The 17,200-nt window shown below is 46.9% G+C and overlaps 1 protein-coding gene across 9 annotated transcripts in view; it reads right to left on the reverse strand.

The window, feature by feature from the left end:
* The window catches only part of LOC139368116 (retinoic acid receptor, alpha a), a 216,458-nt gene that overhangs the window by 9,252 nt on the left and 190,006 nt on the right, over positions 1 to 17,200 (reverse strand). For 5 of the 9 annotated variants that reach the window (XR_011626926.1, XR_011626925.1, XM_071106694.1 and 2 more), the window contains 2 exons: positions 9,096 to 9,244; positions 3,276 to 3,417 (listed from right to left, as the gene is read on the reverse strand). Coding sequence is in view for 5 of the 9 variants with exons in the window: in XM_071106694.1 (XP_070962795.1) it covers positions 3,276 to 3,417; positions 9,096 to 9,244 (291 nt within the window). In the remaining 4 variants the exon portion in view is untranslated. Of the gene's footprint in view, positions 1 to 832; positions 950 to 3,275; positions 3,418 to 9,095; positions 9,245 to 17,200 lie in introns of all 9 variants that reach the window. The other 4 variants (XR_011626924.1, XR_011626923.1, XM_071106691.1 and 1 more) reach the window with 1 other exon arrangement.

The raw sequence follows: 17,200 nt of genomic DNA on the forward strand, positions 1-17,200 counted from the left end.
TGCACAACACAATTGAACGCAGTCATTAAAGAACTATTAGCCGGGACTCGCGATCAGTCACGGAGAATTGCTGTGTGCAATAACTGGAGGGCGATCCATAGCAGGGCTAGCGAGGGGGAGAAGAAATACAGCCCACAGCATTATTTTGTGTGTGTGTGTGTGTGTGTGTAAATCGTGGACTGTGTCTACACGAATGCTTTGTTTGAATATGAATGTGTTTGAGCTATGAAGGATTCTTTCTAGCATTCTTAAAATGGTACGACCGTGTGGAATTGGGTTTCCCACTGATATGAAACACATTCTAGCAGTCTATTCATTGTAGCGTATAGTATTGTGTTGGGTATGCTAGAAGCAATACACATACTCCCATCAATCAATCACTTGTACTCATAGTGGACTTCACAATATAAAAGGCTACGTTTGACAATGTGTCTGCGTGCGTGTGTATGAATGCGTGGGTGCGTGCACGTGTGTGCGTGTGCATGAGAAAGCGAGAGAGGGCCAGCTAGCTGACAGACAGGGATAATTTGAAGGAGGAAAATTAAACCCATGACAGGTCGTCCATCACACAGATTAAATTCAATGGAAAGATAAAAATGTCAATGTTGCCCTGCTTCTCCTGCCTGCCTCTCTCTCGCTGCTCTGTTTTGGCCAGGCAATGATGAAACTTATTCTCCCTCTATCCTCTCCTACCCTCCTCCTCCTCCTCCGTTCATACATGCTGGAGATGCTAGGGCCCTGCACGGGAGATGAAAACAGGTGATGAGGGATGGATGGAGGGAAAGAGGGGACGGAGGAATGGAGTTGGGGAAGGAGGGGGGTGACTGCTTACCCGGGGGAGCTGCCCTGTCCGCCCCTGGCGCCCCAGTCTGTCCTCTCCCGGTCTCCAAGGGTGGGGGCGGCGGCTGGGGGCCCAACGCCATCCCGCCTTTGGAGCTGGAGCGAGGAGCTGAGGCGACAAGGAGGGGCACAGTTTTACCCCCTCGACAGGGCACACACTAACTAACACAGGGCTCCCCCGTAGTACAGTACAGCCACACACACACCCTACCACAGTAATTACAGCGGGGAACGTTTACGTGTGAACAGTGAAATGGACTGTCCTATAATCTGAACGTTAATAACCAAATTCAAAACACAACATTCTCTGTCGTACACAGACTATATTGAAAACCACACAACTTCATGACATGGATCAAGTCTACATTCTACACGCCTAGTCACCAGCAGAGGTTTAACGGCACGCCGAAGGAAACAAACATAGTCAACATTGCTATTGTAAAAGAGCATTTCCCCCAAAAACTCCAGGCCAGCCCCTGCCTTTCCTCGACATCACTGACTCCTCTCTCAGGCTTTCCCTGGTAACCCCACCCATCTCTCCCCTCCTTCTCTTTCACTCGCTCTCCCCCTCTCTGCCTCGGCATGGCCACCTGGCACCGGTCCTGACGGTGTTGGAGCTGTCGAGCAGACGCAAGGTCACCGAGACGTCCCCTAGCAGAGTGGCCGGCCCTCCCAGCCTCCTCGGTAGCTCCCCGCAGGTCCCCAGATGGCCAGCCCCCCCCCCCCCCCGATGGAGCCCCGCAACACAACCAAAGTCATCAGCCAGGACACAGGGACACACAGAGAAAGACATCTCGACACTACACCCTCACATAACCCAATCAGTACACACACACACAGAATAAATAGAGGGAGTATGGGAGAGTAAAGGCGTCCGTCAGCATGCTTCCCAGACGAAACAGTTCGGAAGAGTTTGTGCATATATTATGACAACATTTTTGTTCGTTTTGGACTCCGGTAAGGTATTTAAAAGCGTCTGTTCGGGAACCCAACATTGTTTCTCGAGGAAAGCCGAAGTCCGGAGCCAAAGTCTAATGCCGTTAGTCGGTGATTGGTCAACAGTAGGGATTCTTCAATAAAGTCTGTTGTCATTCAATCTTTCAATGAGAGACGAAATACTGCACCAAACATCTTAGTTAGCTGTGAAATTGCGTGACTAAGATCTCCTCTGCAAAAACGTTCAAATTGATGACAGATTTCTTGAGTTATCTCAGATTAATTCTGACTATTGTGAGGAAGTGTATACTGGCTACGGTGTCTCAAAATGGACAATATGTACAGTATTGTCGCTTTTTTCTTGTTTTTCAAGCGAAGGCTGAAGGGAGCATGCGAGCACACTCTTTCGGTTCACCTACCGGAGTCCAGCATGCTGACGCCTTAAGATTTAACCTATATGGCTACTTTTTGAACTTGAGATAGAAGTTGGCCCTTAACCATTAGGGAGATGAACAGAAGAAAGATCTCACCCTGTATCAGTTGTTAGGTTCCACTTCTACCTATCCTGTCTATTTACCTTCAGCCATGCAGTACCGACTTCAAGCCACAAGATGGCAGTGCCATTTCAAACTATCCCCTGTCTGTCCCTGTGGTGGGTGTTGCAGAGCGGGCCTGCCGTAATCCTCATAATCATGATTAATGGGCCCATTCAGAGGTAAGGAGCGCTGAGGATAACTTACTTTACAGTAGGCCTCAGACGGCCAGCCGCGTGGGAAACTCGCAGAGCGCTTACAGTACCATGAAGAGGGTAAATACCATAGTAGAGAGACGACAGAGAGAGGGAGGAGTGTGCCCGCCTGTGTGTGTGTGTGTCAGTATATTTACAATGCCTACAGTGTGGACCTGTGTGTGTGTGTCTCACCTCCACCAATTAGCTCATCTGGTCTGACAGTGTGTGTATGTGTATGTGTGAGGGGAGGGAGTGTGTTGACACAGCCCCAGGGATGCACTGATCAGAGGCGACGCCTGCTCATTCACTCTCCGCAGGTGCTAACATATTCATCACAGAGGTCCACTAAGACTCACTATTACTGTGCAAAGCCAAAATGTGTATTGGGGCAGTGTACACTACCCACACACACACACTACCCACACACCACACACCACACACCACACAACACACACACACACACACCTGAGGCCCTATGATAGAGAATGATGATTGTGATCAGAGTTTTTGTTGTGTAGTATAGGCTCGACTGGACAGTGCCGCGTACTTCAGTGACGCATGATATATCATCAATCAGAACTCAATCAAACACCCAGACATTTCATCCCAGATGGCAGTCGAACGGAAATGATTTAATTGTCCTGATTGTCAGTGCATAGTTTGGATAACGACATGGCCTCTGTGGATGACGTCCTGACCCGGGAGGTGTAGCGTATAGTGTACTGAGGTTAGGGTTGGCAGGGTGGTGTAGTTTAGCAGTGCTACTCACACTCCTTGGACATGCCCACTTCCAGGCATTTCTGCAGCCGGCAGTACTGGCAGCGGTTCCTGGTGACCTTGTTGATGATGCAGTTCTTCTCCCGGTGACACGTGTACACCATGTTCTTCTGGATGCTCCTCCGAAAGAAGCCCTGGAGGACGGAGGAATGAAGACAGAGAGCGAGGAGAGGGAGAAAAAAAGAGAGCGATGAGAAGAGAGAGATATTGTCAGTGAGCGTGAGGAGATTCAAGAACCTATAGATAGTCCCAGAGTGTTCCATAGGGTCCACAGTGCGTTACCCAAACACTACGCTCTTGAAAGTCGTAGCAATGAATAATCTGCAGGAGAAATATTAACTCCTGTTGCCATCTCATGAGATCCCCCACGTACCTTGGTAATAGCCCATTAGGACATTGAGAGATGCTTTTAGGACTTTAAGTAAGTCAAAACGGTTCGGGGATATGAAACGCAGAGGCCAATGGGCCTCTAGCTATTTTCCATGACCTACTTTATATATTTAAAATGGCCCAGCAAAAAGAAATTCTGGGTCGGGGCCAACTGAAAATCATTACAGAGAGAGAACATGGGTTTAAAATGCTTACACTCAGAAAAAGAAACACTCCCGCAGATCATTTTGTTTCAGCAGATATCTGAAACAAAACGAAAGGACAGGAGGAGGGTGTCAGATACACAAAAGTCGCCAACCCATGCGTCTCAAAGCTCCAAAAACCTAAAAACCCCAACAAAAGCTCACAAACGGTACATCTACCATTCGAGGCATCTACCCCCTTTGTGTATTCTGGCAAGGCAGAGACTGTAGAGGATGCCATCAGTATCAAGCACAATGTGGAAGTTATAACTTCTATTTCTTTTCATTAGTCACTCAATGGGTTAATCACCGGCAACATTGACGGGCGGAGGAGCGACGGTGGGTCATAGGTCATATTGAATCACAGAGGAAAGGGGGTGGGTCAATGTGTATCACGGAGGAAAGGGGGTGGGTCATGTTTGGGTGGGGCCGGCTGGCAGGGGAGCGCCACAATTCCAGGAGATTAGGTCTCTGGCCGACAGATGGACTAAAACCCACAATTTGTCCTTCCCGGATCATGGGCTATCCTTCGCTCTCCTCGTCCTACCCCTCCTGAGAGGAGAGACAGGCAGGCTGATAGGTGGGGAGGGATCGTATTTGAAGGTGAGCGAGATGAGAGGAACAGTATTATTACAGTATACTGTAGGCTATATATGTGCGTTTGATCAATCGATTAACGTGGCACAACTGTAAGGGACAGCAGCATCCACAAGAGGCCATCTCAGTCTACGGACTTGAACCCCATTGAAAACCTGTGGTTTGAACTGAAGAGGGCGGTCCCATAAGTGCAGACGAAGGATATCATTGTTCTGGAAAGGTCTAAGATCCCTTCCAATGTGTTCTGTAATCTCATAAAACATTTTAGAAAAAGGCTCAGTGCCGTTATCCTCGTGAGGTATTGAAAGGTATGGAAAACAGGGGTGCCAATAATTTTGACCCATATCTTTTTGAGAGAAAATATGTTTTACTTGGTAAACAAAATCTCTTTCTATGAGCAATTGTATTAGTATAAAATATTATTAGAATTTTTGGGGGAGCATACAATATAGCTCAGTATTTATATTATTTTGCTCACGTTTATCAAGGGTGCCAATAATATTGGACCTGACTCATGTGCATGTGTGTGTGGTAACGGTTGATTGCGTGGGAAAGGTCTGAAACTGCACAGGGAAAAAAGCATGAATCCCCTTATACTTGTAGTTCACAAACTGTGCCTAGAGTAAAGCCAGACTCCCCAGACTCCCACTGAGTGTGCAGGTGTCCTCATGCGACCATCTGAAAATGCCCAGAGACTCTGCCTCTCCTGCTCGGCGACTACGTCTGTGACAGGCACATTACTAAAGAAGTGACTAACAAGGACAGCTAAAAACACCACAACAACATCAGAGAGACGAGCAATGTTGGGGGGGGGGGGGGGGGGGGTTTAATCTCTTTCGCATCAAAGAAAATAAAGAGAGGGTTCATGCTGTGCAGCGATGCCTCGGAGGCAAAAACATCAATATGAAGAGAGCATGCAAATGTTATGTTAAAGTGTTTATATCTGGGAGAAAGAGAGGGAACATGAGAGAGTTCTCCACTTCAACAACAAACAAATGAGCCATCTCTAAGTAGCTTGTTCCAACCATATCCCTCAACGCCCCCCCCCCCCCCCATATCCCTCAACGCCCCCCCCAGGGTTGGGCTTTGTAGCTGGGCTAGTTAAGGAGATGCTAAAATGCTAACCCTCAACTTACCCCAGTCTCCGATGACTGGCTGTATATACATGAATATGCCTGTAGGGTTGAATTATTGAGAATGCCAAGCTTCATCATCATGTACACACGCACACACACGCTTGCACGCACAGCACCCAGTGAGTTTTAGCCAGTTTGTTTCTTAAATAGCCAACATGAAGTCATGGTCCTGTTTTCATATTGACTCAGACTGCACGCACGCACTCACTCACTCACTCACTCACTCACTCACTCACTCACTCACTCACTCACTCTACATCTCTCCATCAATAGCTAGTATTCATCATTAGCATATTTAAAATCAGGGACTATTAGAAAACAAGGAGTAGTGTGAAGTTAAGAGACAATAAAAGCTATTGAGGACTTGCAACAGGCAACTCCGGCAAGTGGTGCATTTCTGCCCCCATAAAAGGGCAGGATAAGGATAAGTCTCTATTAGAGGACAGGTTAAGTTCCATTGAAGGCGGCGAGATCTTGCAGTGTTAAAACAGGACTCTTTCGGCTCCAGAAGCTCCACTCATCTCTTTGTTGTCCCCTTTCGGTCATCTCTACTCTCCTCCTCTCCGGTCCTTATGTCCCTGTCTTTCTAATCTCTCCTCCTCTTCTTTCCTTCTCGCCCTCTTCCTAATCCCTCTTTTCTCATCTCCACTGTGGATGCCGTGACCCGCCTTCCTTCGAGTGTCAACTGGGCTCCTTCCTGCAGCACGTCTTTCCCTCACTCCGTCCCCCGCCCCAGGCCAGGTGTTCGCTTCCCTGGGCCCAGCCATGTGAGACAGGCCTAATGGTCACCTGTCACAACCGCAGCCAGTCATCCAGCCTCCCTCTCTGCCTACCATCGCCCTGCCCTCAACCCCTCTAACACCATCCCCTTAAACCCCCATCCCTCGACCTCCATGCACTACAGATGAACAGCAAGTCCCCCAGCGCACCACTGCTTACACAAGCTTACACAACCCGGTCTTATGAAACACTGTACTGCAGATAAGGCGGCCAGATACCACTTCAGAAGGCAGACGGTTGCCTTATTACAGGACAGAGTGCAAGTCAGTGTACCTGCTGCTTTCATAACACGTCTCACATAACCACACGAAAAGGCTTGCGAGGCCTGATCAATGGAGAGCTCGGGAGTGAAGAATACGTATGATATTTGAGGACGTGCAGGAGATGGCTTACGACACATGCATGGGGAGTGGGGATGACAAGTGTACGTGTTGACTCTTGCTGAATGAGGGTGCAGCTCCTCTGCACCCGGCCGGAGCACCCGCTTTCGATAATGACTTCATTTGGAGTTCGAACGACACAGCAGATCCAACTAAAGCCACTAACAGAAGATATTTTTCCATATAGTTTATGGAGAACTGTATAGCACAATATTATTGAAGCATAGCCCACATCTGGCAGTCCCATCATATATAGATAGAGTATAGGGCGGCAGGTAGCCTAGTGGTTAAGACTGTCGGGCCAGTAACCGAAAGGTCGCTGGTTTGAAACCCCACTTCGACTAGGTGAAAAATCTGTCGCTGTGCCCTTAAGCAAGGCAGTTGGCCCCCACAACAACTGCTCCCCGGGCGCTGATGACATAGATGTCGATTAAGGCAGCCCCTCTCACCTCTCTGATTCAGAGGGGTTGGGTTAACTTCTCTAGGGTAGGGGGCAGCATTGGGAATTTTGGATGAAAAGCATGACCAAATGAAACTCTCCGCTACTCCGCCATAAAAGCTAGAATATGCATATAATTAGTAGATTTGGATAGAAAACACTGAAGTTTCTAAAACTGTTTGAATGATGTCTGCGAGTATAACAGAACTCATATGGCAGGTAAAAACCTGAGAAAAAAATCCAACCAGGAAGTGGGAAATCTGAGGTTTGTAGTTTTTCAACTTGGCCTATCGAATATACAGTGTCTATGGGGTCATAATGCACTTCCTAAAGCTTCCACTATATGTCAACAGTCTTTAGGACCTTGTTTGATGCTTCTACTGTGAAGTGGGGGCGAATGAGAGGGGAATGAGTCAGAGGTCTGCCAGAGAGCCACGAGCTCAATCTTGAGCGTTCACGTGATAGTTAGCTCTGTTCCATTGCAATTCTGAAGACAAAGGAATTCTCCGGTTGGAACATTGTTGAAGATTTATGTTAAAAACATCCTAAAGATTGATTCTATACATTGTTTGACATGTTTCTACAGACTGTAACGGAACTTTTTGACTTTGTCTGCTCCTAGTGATCGTGCGTCATGAGTTTGGATTGTGTACCGAACGTGCAATCAAAAAGGAGGTATTTGGACATAAATGATGGACATTATCGAACAAAACAAACATTTATTGTGGAACATTCCTGGGAGTGCATTCTGATGAAGATCAAAATTAAGTGAATATTTATGATGCTATTTCTGACTTCTGTTGACTACACAACATGGCGGATATCTGTTTGGGTTGTTTTGGTCTCTGAGCGCCGTACTCAGATTATTGCATGGTATGCTTTTTCCGTAAAGTTTTTTTGAAATCTGACACCGTGGTTGCATTAAGGAGTGGATATAAAATTCCATGCATAACAATTGTATCTTTTTAGCAATGTTTATTATGAGTATTCCTGTAAATTGATGTGGCTCTCTGCAAAATCACAATGTTTTGGAACTACTGAACATAACTCGCCAATGTAAACTCAGATTTTTGGATATAAATATGAACTTTACCGAACAAAACATACATGTATTGTGTAACATGACGTCCTATGAGTGTCATCTGATGAAGATCATCAAAAGTTAGTGATTCATTTGATCTATATTTCTGCTTTTTGTGACTCCTGTCTTTGGCTGAAAAAAATTGCTGTGTTTTTCTGTGACTTGGCTCTGACCTAACAATCGTTTGGTTTGCTTTCGTCGTAAAGCCTTTTTGAAAATTGGACACTGTGGCTTGATTTACAACAAGTGTATCTTTAAAATGGTGTAAAATACATGTGTGTTTGAGGAATTTTAATTATGAGATTTCTGTTATTTTGAATTTGGCGCCCTGCAGTTCCACGTACCTTAGAGAAGACACATTTCGGGTTGAGCAACTGATTAGGTATATTCCCTAGATATAGGAGGTTAGAAAGCAATGACATAAGCGATGGTCCAGTCCACTATTTTTAGGCCACCCCCCAATTGGAACATTGGATAAAGTTCATTGGAAATACTAGACATAGCATGCGTTCAAATGTTCAGGGGTGCCTTAGGGTGATGGCCCCTGGGACTGGTTACTCGCATTCCAAACCAGGACAAGCAGGATATGTGTTAGAAATATCCACATGGGCACCCCTATATGCATTCAGAACATTGGGCCAGCCCACCATTTACAGAACATCCCCCAGAATCAATGTACAATTTGAACCTTGGATCAAATAGAAAGAAATATAGCATAGAATAGAATGAGATATAGAATGGAATATAGCATAGAATAGAATGAAATATAGAATAGAATATAGTATAGAATATCGTGTATGGATATAAGGTTAGGTGGTGTGTCTCACCTTGCAGCCTTCACAGGCGCTGACTCCATAGTGGTATCCTGAGGACTTGTCTTGGCACACAAAGCAGGGCTTGTAGACCCGCGGGGGAGGAGGGGGCGACGGCGGGCTCGGCACTATCTCCTCTGAGCTTGTACTCTGCGTCTCTATAGCTGTGGGAGAGATAAGGGGGGGGAGATGCTTAGTACATACTACTTAACACACACACACACACTTCCTAACAACACATTCAGCGACAGAAACGACAAGGACAATATCTTTTATAGGCCACTATCGTATCCCGGACAAGAAAGACTTGGTATTGTTGAGAGAGTCTCTCTCTGAGCTCTTGGCAAGAAACAGGCCTACACGGTGAATCAAAGCAAGGCTTGAGCCGAAGAGAAAAGCAGGCCATCCTTGTTTACCGGTAACCTTGGGGGGTTCCACATATCAATCGAGACAATGTAAGCAGCGGAGATCACATAAGGATGTCCTGAATGGCTGTATAGAGGAACTGGCTCACCCATCAGGGAAGGAACTCGACAGATAACAGTATTCTCTCTAGGCTGTGTGTGAATGAATGGTGCTTCTAGCGAGGAATAATGGTCTGCTGGACTAGCGTCCATTACACGCCGTTGTATAAGATATACGAGTCCTGGTGTATATGGTCACCAAGGGTGTGTAGGTCTAATGAAATTGAGCGGTATCGTCATGTTTTCACAGAGAGAAAGGGTGACAAAAGCTAAGGTCAAGTTGGACATTGAGAACCAGACACCCCAAGGCTGTCCACAGTCATCCTTTCTCTTCCTCTAATTCTCCCCCCCCCCCCCCCCCCCCCCCCTCTCTCTCTCTCAGAGTCACAAAACAAACAGGCCTTAAGACGCTAAAGACGGGCGAATTAACGAAGATAATTAGTCGGGAGCCCTTGATATGAGACCTAAGATGATTATTCTTGAGCTAGACAGGCTATAAAGGGATCAGGTGAGCAGCTGCACTCAGCTGTTCATCCAAGGCCAAGGCATACGGGCTGTCGAATGAAGTTATTTTTTGTTTTATTCAACTAGTATACGGCAGGCCTCTGGGAGGGTGGGGGGGGGGTAGAGAAATGCTGTTGTTGGGTTGAAGTAACAGGCACGGTGGACTATGCCCTTAATATCCTCTGTGTGTTTCACAAAACCTCTGTAATCACACACACCAGTCATACATTGTAGCTAGCACACACACACACACACACACACACACACACACCAGTCATACACTGTAGCACACACACAAACAGATTGAGAAATTGTGACGTCTCGTTCTCGGAGCTGCCCAGAGGCCCGGGCGGCACTCGTGTGTAAATAAACAAACTATATTTAACACAAGCCTCACGGGTTCACCAGGCTTGCAGTACAGCTGGGAACAGACTCCACGTGACGCAGCAGACAGCCGTTCTGGATGGAAACACCACGGTCTCGCTCACCGACGCAAACACACATGTCCATCATCCACATAATCTCCCCCTCTTCACTCACAGCTCGCGCTCTCTTTGTAATGTGTCTGTTCATGTTTCTGCAGTTTGCATGGTCCTGAAAAACTCTTGGGAAGAGTACATTCAGACAACCCAAATACACCAGGCCGATGCACACCAATATGCTCACGCTCACCGCTGGAAAAACACAAAATAAATGTTAAAACCAACCCCAAATGATCCTGATATCTCCCTTTTCACGAGGCAAACATACAGTATATCCACAAGGTTCAGATATCCTGATAGCAGTAACGCAGTTAACTGTAAAGACAACACCAATGAAGCTCATATTGAAGGGACCAGCTGCAACACTAATCAGACCCAGGATATAAAAGACAATCTCACTCCTGTCTCTCACTCAAAACAGGAAGAATTATTATTATAATATATATATTTTTTTACCTTTAACTAGGCACGTGAGTTAAGAACAGATTCTTACTTACAATGATGACCTACACCGGCCAGACCCGGACGATGCTGGGCCAATTGGCGCCGCCCTATGGTGTCTGTAGTGACACCCCTAGCACTGAGATGCAGTGCCTTAGATTGCTGCGCCACTCGGGAGCACGAATGACAGAGTGGCTGGATGTCTTTAAAAGTGGTCCACTGTTTTCAACAGACCAGCAGCATATTGTAACATGTGCGAATACCGTTCCTCTATTACTTTGGCTTCTTAGTGCTTTAGCATTAGGGGACAAATTGAAGCTTATTTAGCCCATGTGGCTAGCAGGCTCCTGTACAACCTAGGGTGGTCTCATTAGTCAACCCTGTTGTACCCATACCTCCCTCATCATACCAGCTGTGTCCCACAGTTATTATGAGATCCGTTCTGTGGGTTTCTGCTAAATGCCACAAGCTCCCTTGTGTGGCCCTACTCCCTAGAGCAGGGCTCACCAACTCTGTTCCCGGAGAGATACTGTTCTGTAGGTTTTAGCTGTAACCCTAATCTAGCACACCTGATTCTAATAATGATCTGTTTGGTAAGAAGAATCAGGTTAGTTATTGGAGTTGGCGTTAAACTGGAGTTGGGGTTAAAACCTACAGGAGGGTAGCTCTCCAGGAACAGGGTTGGAGTTAAAACCTACAGGAGGGTAGCTCTCCAGGAACAGGGTTGGAGTTAAAACCTACAGGAGGGTAGCTCTCCAGGAACAGGGTTGGAGTTAAAACCTACAGGAGGGTAGCTCTCCAGGAACAGGGTTGGAGTTAAAACCTACAGGAGGGTAGCTCTCCAGGAACAGGGTTGGAGTTAAAACCTACAGGAGGGTAGCTCTCCAGGAACAGAGACAGAACGCCATGCCGGGTTCTTACCCAGTCCAAGACAAAACCACACACACAGAACACACACACACTCAACGGGCACTAACCGCACCACCGGCATATGGAGAATGACCTTTAAAAACCTCCTCCTCTTAGGAAAACTTTATTTATTTATTTTTATCTCTTGCCTATGTGTAAACACAAACTAGCCTCGGGTCAGCACTTCAAAGCCTGTGCCTTTAAAATCATTTTCTAGAGGAAATTAAAAGGTGATCTCGTAACTGCTCTCTAGGGGACTCCACTTCTGTACATATATGTGCCCCCATTGCACTCGTTATTTTAAAAAGGCATCTTCATTGTCATTCATCAGCCATGGAAAATTCCATGGAAAATGACACGGGTTCAAAGCCTAAGGAATACCGGCGTAATGAAATATAGGCTAACTATCTCACTCCTGTCTCTCACAATGCACCTAATAGAGAAGCACCTGTATGGCCAAAAGCCAGTCAGCATGAAGTTCAAAAGTTCAATATAAAGTATAGCTAAATATAAGCCCTCCGATAGTAACAAGGCCTGCGCAAGACTGGAGGCACAGTGACTGTTTACGGCAGTCTTACTCACTGCAGCTCACATGGCTCTCCACCTTGGCCCTGAAAGAGAGGGAGCGAGACGGAGAGAGAGAACGACTGGTAGAGGGGCAGAGCAGGAAAAACGCAATGTTATGTATACCTACCGCTCTGATACAGCATGAAGCACTAGACGTGTGTGTAAACTCACCCAAAGGAAAAACAGTATTAACCTTATGTATGTATTTAATGTACCCAGAGGACAAGCTTAGAGGAAAAAGTACAAATACACTCAGCACTGCACTAATTAAATAGGGTCCGCTATTCGCTTCAACTGACGACAGACGGACAGGGGGGACACGAGAAGAAGTTAAAGAGAGATGCACTCAGAGCACCCTCTTATTCATTTGGGGAGAGATGAAGGTTTGAGGACAGAGGGAGGGATGACGGGTTGAGGACAGAGGGAGGGATGAAGGGTTGAGGACAGAGGGAGGGGTGAAGGGTTGAGGACAGAGGGAGGGGTGAAGGGTTGAGGACAGAGGGAGGGATGAAGGTTTGAGGACAGAGGGAGGGTTGAAGGGTTGAGGACAGAGGGAGAGATGAAGGGTTGAGGACAGAGGGAGGGATGAAGGGTTGAGGACAGACGGAGGGGTGAAGGGTTGAGGACAGAGGGAGGGGTGAAGGGTTGAGGACAGAGGGAGGGGTGAAGGGTTGAAGACAGAGGGAGGGATGAAGGGTTGAGGACAGAGGGAGGGATGAAGGGTTGAGGACAGAGGAAGGGATGAAGGGTTGAGGACAGAGGGAGGGATGAAGGGTTGAGGACAGAGGGAGGGGTGAAGGGTTGAGGACAGAGGGAGGGGTGAAGGGTTGAGGACAGAGGGAGGGGTGAAGGGTTGAAGACAGAGGGAGGGATGAAGGGTTGAGGACAGAGGGAGGGATGAAGGGTTGAGGACAGAGGGAGGGATGAAGGTTTGAGGACAGAGGGAGGGTTGAAGGGTTGAGGACAGAGGGAGGGATGAAGGGTTGAGGACAGAGGGAGGGATGAAGGGTTGAGGACAGAGGGAGGGGTGAAGGGTTGAGGACAGAGGGAGGGGTGAAGGGTTGAGGACAGAGGGAGGGGTGAAGGATTGAGGACAGAGGGAGGGGTGAAGGGTTGAGGACAGAGGGAGGGGTGAAGGGTTGAAGACAGAGGGAGGGATGAAGGGTTGAGGACAGAGGGAGGGATGAAGGGTTGAGGACAGAGGGAGGGATGAAGGGTTGAGGACAGAGGGAGGGATGAAGGGTTGAGGACAGAGGGAGGCGCTCATCGCCTATTTTTGCTGTCATCTGCGTTCAGTCTTTGCTGATCCCATTGGCCCTGGCTGGCAGTCATTACTCTCATGTCAAACAAATGAAACCCAAGTAGAGCACCTCTTTACGTAACGCACCACATTTTCTCGCATTAGCAAATACCCATTCACCCTTTCCCTTCCTATTACACCCTACATTATTACCAGGTCCACAAACCTATTCACCCCTACTAAAACTGCCTTCATCAGACGTATGCAACTACGCATACAAACAAACACACGTACAGTACATATGCGCACAAGGGCAACAGCCCTTCAGTGATCCACCGAGCCCCACTGCCACACACACCTACACAGGCACACACACTAACTGTCCTAATGAGAGCACACATGAAGGGAAAAAAAATGGACAAAATCTGGGACACAGGACAAGAGTCTGCGAGGGGACTGGTTACTGTAATTAAACACAATGGCCCAGTTCTGGAGCGCAGAGCAGAGCTGGGGCATTGAACAGAACAATGGCGGCCCTGTGGGATGGAGGGGCTGACTCAGAAGACAGAGCCCACAGGGCTGCTGCTACGGCTGCTGGGCCACACCAGCTCTACCACAGCAGATATAGAGCACCTCTGGGCAGTGCTAAAGCCACAGGCCTGCCTGTTGTTCCCTAGCACTGATAAGGCTAGCTCGCCTCTGTAGACACCATGACAGAGAGGCTAGCTTAGCGATACTGTATAAAGGCCAGCTAGGCTGTCCCTAGTCCTGTAAATACAGTGAGGCTAGCGTAGCGATACTGTATAAAGGCCAGCTAGGCTGTCCCTAGTCCTGTAAATACAGTGAGGCTAGCTTAGCGATACTGTATAAAGGCCAGCTAGGCTGTCCCTAGTCCTGTAAATGCAGTACTTCATTGGAGTGGCAGGGGGTTGATGAACCATCTAAATATGATAGAGCTGTACTCAGGGGAGTAAAGACCATGTTAATACACCATCTCTAGAGACATCGTCTAGATAGAGCTGGATATAGCCGAGACGTTCTATCTGAATCATCTCGACCTCAGTGAACCTCCTAGTCTCTGTGATCAGTATGACCGTGATTAGTGCGGAGCGACTAGCCCAAATTTCAGTTTATTTTCGCTTCTTTAAATAACAGCTGCCTGTTCTCATTGGTTCTTGCACGGGCAAGCCTGTAGGGCCGGCAGACAGACACGGAGAGGGAGAGAGGGACAGAAATTCACACAGGACGCGACGCAAACGAGAGGGATAGAAAGCAGATGCTTAGGTATCTCTACCCGACAATGCATCTAATTGATAGTTGTTATTCAGCAGTATTAAAAGTATGCCTTATGGATTTTGAAGAACTACAGAAGTAGTGATTGTCAGACTGTAGGCAGCAAGCCAGCTAGACCAGCGGTTTCCCAAACTCGGCCGCGGGGACCCCCCTGGGGGCACGTTTTGGTTCTGGCCTTAGCACTACACAGCTGATTCAAATAATCAAAGCTTGATGATGAGTTGGTTATTTGAATCAGCTGTGTAGTGCTGGGGGGGGGGGGACCCTGAGCTAGACTACTAGCCTAAATGGGATAACTCTTTGGGACGCACAGTAATAGATGGCTAGCTGGCTGCTACTGCATGAACAGAGATGAGATGATGACTTGGAATGAAATGAAAGTTTTAAAAAAATACACACACACACCTGAAATACTTCATTAATGTGAAAATGTTGGTTTATCAATAAGCGATAATGGGCTCTCTACCATCTTTGGGGTTTTATTAATGAAATAATAAAGTCATCAAACTAAAAAAACATCTAATATAGACAACCAAAATATTTTGTTTAAGTAAAGTATGTTAATAAATGAGCCTAAGTGCTAATGGGCAGTTAACCCAATTGTTTTATTCTGTGTTATTCTGTATTACAGCATTCAACCCACATAATGCATTTATTGTAAAAAAAAAAAAAAAGTAATAAAATTGAGAAGCTTTTACTTTTTTTAAAAACCGAACCTACCTCAAAAAAGCATTAATCGCATCATCTCTCTCTCTGGTTTCTCAGAATGCCCTTTGATGTTCACATTCCCAGACAAACGTACAAAAACAGTGTGTGTTGCATTTGTCGACAGCCAAAACATGTTAATGGGTTAACTTAATGTGCTTACACGGCAGCAGCACCCAAAGCACCGGCCATTTCATTAGCGCGAGTGTTGAGCGTTCACAATGCCGCTCCTTCGATTCACAAGTACACTTCAACCGTTGTGCTCACATTAGACATATTTTTAGTACTCAGTTACACTGTAGATTAGGCCGAACAACAGGACAAAGAAATTATTCAAGAGGCAGATCACATCTAATAAATCACACAAAAAAATAGGCTATATCAAAAGTTCTGACAATGCATTAAAACTAGCCTGATAACCTGTCAGTTTAAATCCTCTGTTATTGGCTAGAGGAGAAGCAGACTGGCACCCAGACTGTATAAAGACAACCATACAGAAAACTCTAATGGCCATCTTGTAAAGTTAAGCCTGAGTGGCTCAAAGCAGGCCTCATTCGTTGGCCTATTCCTGGGCTGTGTACGGTTCAGGTCTGGGTTATAGGCTGGGAGATTTGATTAACGTCATCCCCATGGGTGATTGGGCCCAGCTGTGAAGCATATTAATGAGATTTCAGCATTATTAGGGGGGAATTGTAACTACATTAGCCAACAGGCTGGCGGGGCTAGCAGTCATCGGGTGGGGTGAGGGGGAATTCACGGGGTCTTCCAGTGTACTGTCCTTTACGACCAGTCACAGGCTTCTGTGTTTCCTATTAGATTAGACCCCCGACACACACACACACCCCCCATTTGTCTCTCTGTTCAGTCTCCAGACACTACTCTAGTCCAGACCACCAGACTACGCCACAGGCTGGCAGACACAGACAGACATATTAGGGATGCTTTGAAGTCCGACCAAAATAATGAACTGACAACGTGGTTGAGGGATGGAAAGTGTCTCGTCTATAAGCCAAGGGGCATAAAGTTTTTTGTTAAAGTATCATAGGTCTCAAGAGACAAGACATGCTTCACGTTTAGAGACCGTTGATGTGCAGTCAAGTACTGTATGAGAATCACAGAGGGGCCTAAAATGGATGACAAAAGATTTGTCAGAAATGTGGGCAAGCAGGGAAGACACAAACAAACACAGCAGTATGCATTGTCAGTGTTCTACTAACTGCTGGGGGGGGGATGCATCCATTTCCTACCTCACAGGGAAATCCTGCCATTCAACAGCACAACTTGACACCAGTTCCCAAAACAACTAATAGATCAATATCATCTCAACACACACGCACATGGACGGACGGACGAAGGCATGGACGGACAGACGAGCCATGTAAGATACTCAGGTGTTTTGGGGAATATGGGCAGGAACTCTGCTGTCCTTGCTTCAGGGGGAAGCGGTTTCCTCCATTGGGGTGCCAGGACAGAGAAGAGCTTGGACTGAGCTGAGCGGGAGCTAGGGGTGGGAGG

Source organism: Oncorhynchus clarkii, chromosome 16 (genome assembly GCF_045791955.1).
Source record: "Oncorhynchus clarkii lewisi isolate Uvic-CL-2024 chromosome 16, UVic_Ocla_1.0, whole genome shotgun sequence".
Taxonomy (NCBI): domain Eukaryota; kingdom Metazoa; phylum Chordata; class Actinopteri; order Salmoniformes; family Salmonidae; genus Oncorhynchus; species Oncorhynchus clarkii.